The sequence below is a fragment of the Dendrobium catenatum genome, unplaced genomic scaffold (assembly GCF_001605985.2).
Source record: "Dendrobium catenatum unplaced genomic scaffold, ASM160598v2 original_scaffold_256522, whole genome shotgun sequence".
In the NCBI taxonomy this organism is placed as follows: Eukaryota; Viridiplantae; Streptophyta; class Magnoliopsida; order Asparagales; family Orchidaceae; genus Dendrobium; species Dendrobium catenatum.
This window is the reverse complement of record NW_021574921.1, coordinates 1-1,783: the sequence shown is the minus strand read 5'-3', so window position 1 is coordinate 1,783 and position 1,783 is coordinate 1. Positions and strand designations below refer to the sequence as shown.

The 1,783-nt window shown below is 32.3% G+C and overlaps 1 protein-coding gene across 1 annotated transcript; it reads left to right on the top strand.

Annotated features, from left to right (window-relative positions):
* Positions 1-960: 960 nt before the first annotated feature.
* On the top strand, positions 961-1,778 carry LOC110109667 (peroxisomal membrane protein 11C-like; the record flags this gene model as incomplete). Its single annotated transcript, XM_020840850.2, has 4 exons — positions 961-1,195; positions 1,279-1,353; positions 1,445-1,519; positions 1,728-1,778. Coding segments are annotated over exons 1-4 (393 nt in total), but the record flags the coding sequence as incomplete, so codon positions are not given.
* Positions 1,779-1,783: the final 5 nt, after the last annotated feature.

Sequence of the window (1,783 nt, the reverse complement as noted above, 5' to 3'; positions counted from 1 at the left end):
AATGCTAATTTAACAAATTATGAATGTATTTCTAATTTTAATTGCATATGTCCAAACTAGTTAAGTCTATTTTCAATTATTTTATCTTCACAATATCCTACTCCTATTGCCTCTATGATAATTTATTAGCCTTTTCTTTATAGTTTTGCAACATATTCATCCACATCTTCATATCTCTGTCATGCTCAACTCGGCCACCAATATAATTTTGCCACCATCCTTATATATATATTCTTCAGTATAATTGATCCAAGGTTTTTAAAGCTATCATTTTATTTTCTAGCTATAATGGCTAATAGTTACTAATATCATACCCACTAAAATTGCACATCATATATTTATTTTTATTTTACCAATCTTAAGCTTTTTTCTAAATATTTTGTTAATTGTTCTAACTTTTCATTTATTTCAATCGTTTTCTTATTATTATAAATATCATTTGCAAAATACATGCATATAGGCACCTCATTTTAAAAGTCCTTTTAAAAGTCCATAAGCATTCCTTCAACTAATAAGAAATTCATATGAACTTATTGATAATCCTTGTTGTACTTCTGCTAAAATAATTTCTTTGATTACTCTATAGCTTCTTCTTCTAATACTGGTCAATATTTTACCATTTTATTTTTAAAAATGAGTATAAAATGTGATTGGAGAAAGTAATGTTTGTTTTCATAGAAGCATTTAAACTTGCAATTAAGAACGTATACTTTAGGTGAAGGATCAGCTAATGACTTGAAAAGGCATGCTTTTAATTCACATATACAACAATAACAACAACATCAAGCCTTTGTCCCACTACATGGGGTCGGCTACATGAATACTTTTTCTCCATTGTGTCCTGATTTACATATACGAACTAAAAAATTAGATGCAACAAGAGCTAAAGAATTACAAAAGATTGTAAGGTCTTATAAGGAGAATCCTACTTGCTATTACCTGATTTACTAATTAACTCTGTTTTTTTTTCCTTACATTTAAGTAGGTGTTCCTGCGATAGGAAATGAGTTCATTTGATGCAACAAGAGCGGAGCTTGCTCTGTTGGTCTTGTACCTCAACAAAGCCGAGGCTAGGGATAAGATTTGCAGGGCTATTCAGTATGGGTCAAAATTTTTGAGCAATGGACAGGCAGGCACTGCACAGAATGTTGACAAATCAACTAGCTTAGCAAGGAAAGTTTTTCGACTTTTCAAGGTGAGGTTTTTGTTTCTCAGAAATTATCAACTGTTTTTATTCTTCTGCTTGAGCACAATGATTTTTATCTGGCGGACGTGCAGTTTGTGAATGATTTGCATGCTCTGATAAGTCCTCCTGCTCAAGGGACCCCTCTTCCTCTCATATTAGTTGGAAAGGTACCTGGTTATTTCTCTTTTTTTTTCAAACATTATTTATATCTATGGGCTATTGAATCTGTCTGTTTAAAATTCACCGGGCATCTTGCAGTCTAAAAATGCTCTACTATCAACTTTCTTATTCCTGGATCAAATTGTCTGGGCTGGAAGAACTGGGATATACAAGGTTCAAATTTCCTTCTAAAGCTTTACCCCAAATGAGTATTTGGTGATTTAGGATTTGTTTGGGACCACTTTCTTTCTGATTCTTGAACCAGCTTTCTAGTAAAAAAAAATTTTTGTGCTAGAAAGCTGGTAATAATAAAAAAGTAAATCGTCCCAAACGAAACCTTAAAATTGGATGAATAATTGATTTTCTTCCTTTAATTTTCCAGAACAAAGAACGCGCAGAACTGATTGGTAGGATATCCCTGTTCTGCTGGATGGGTTC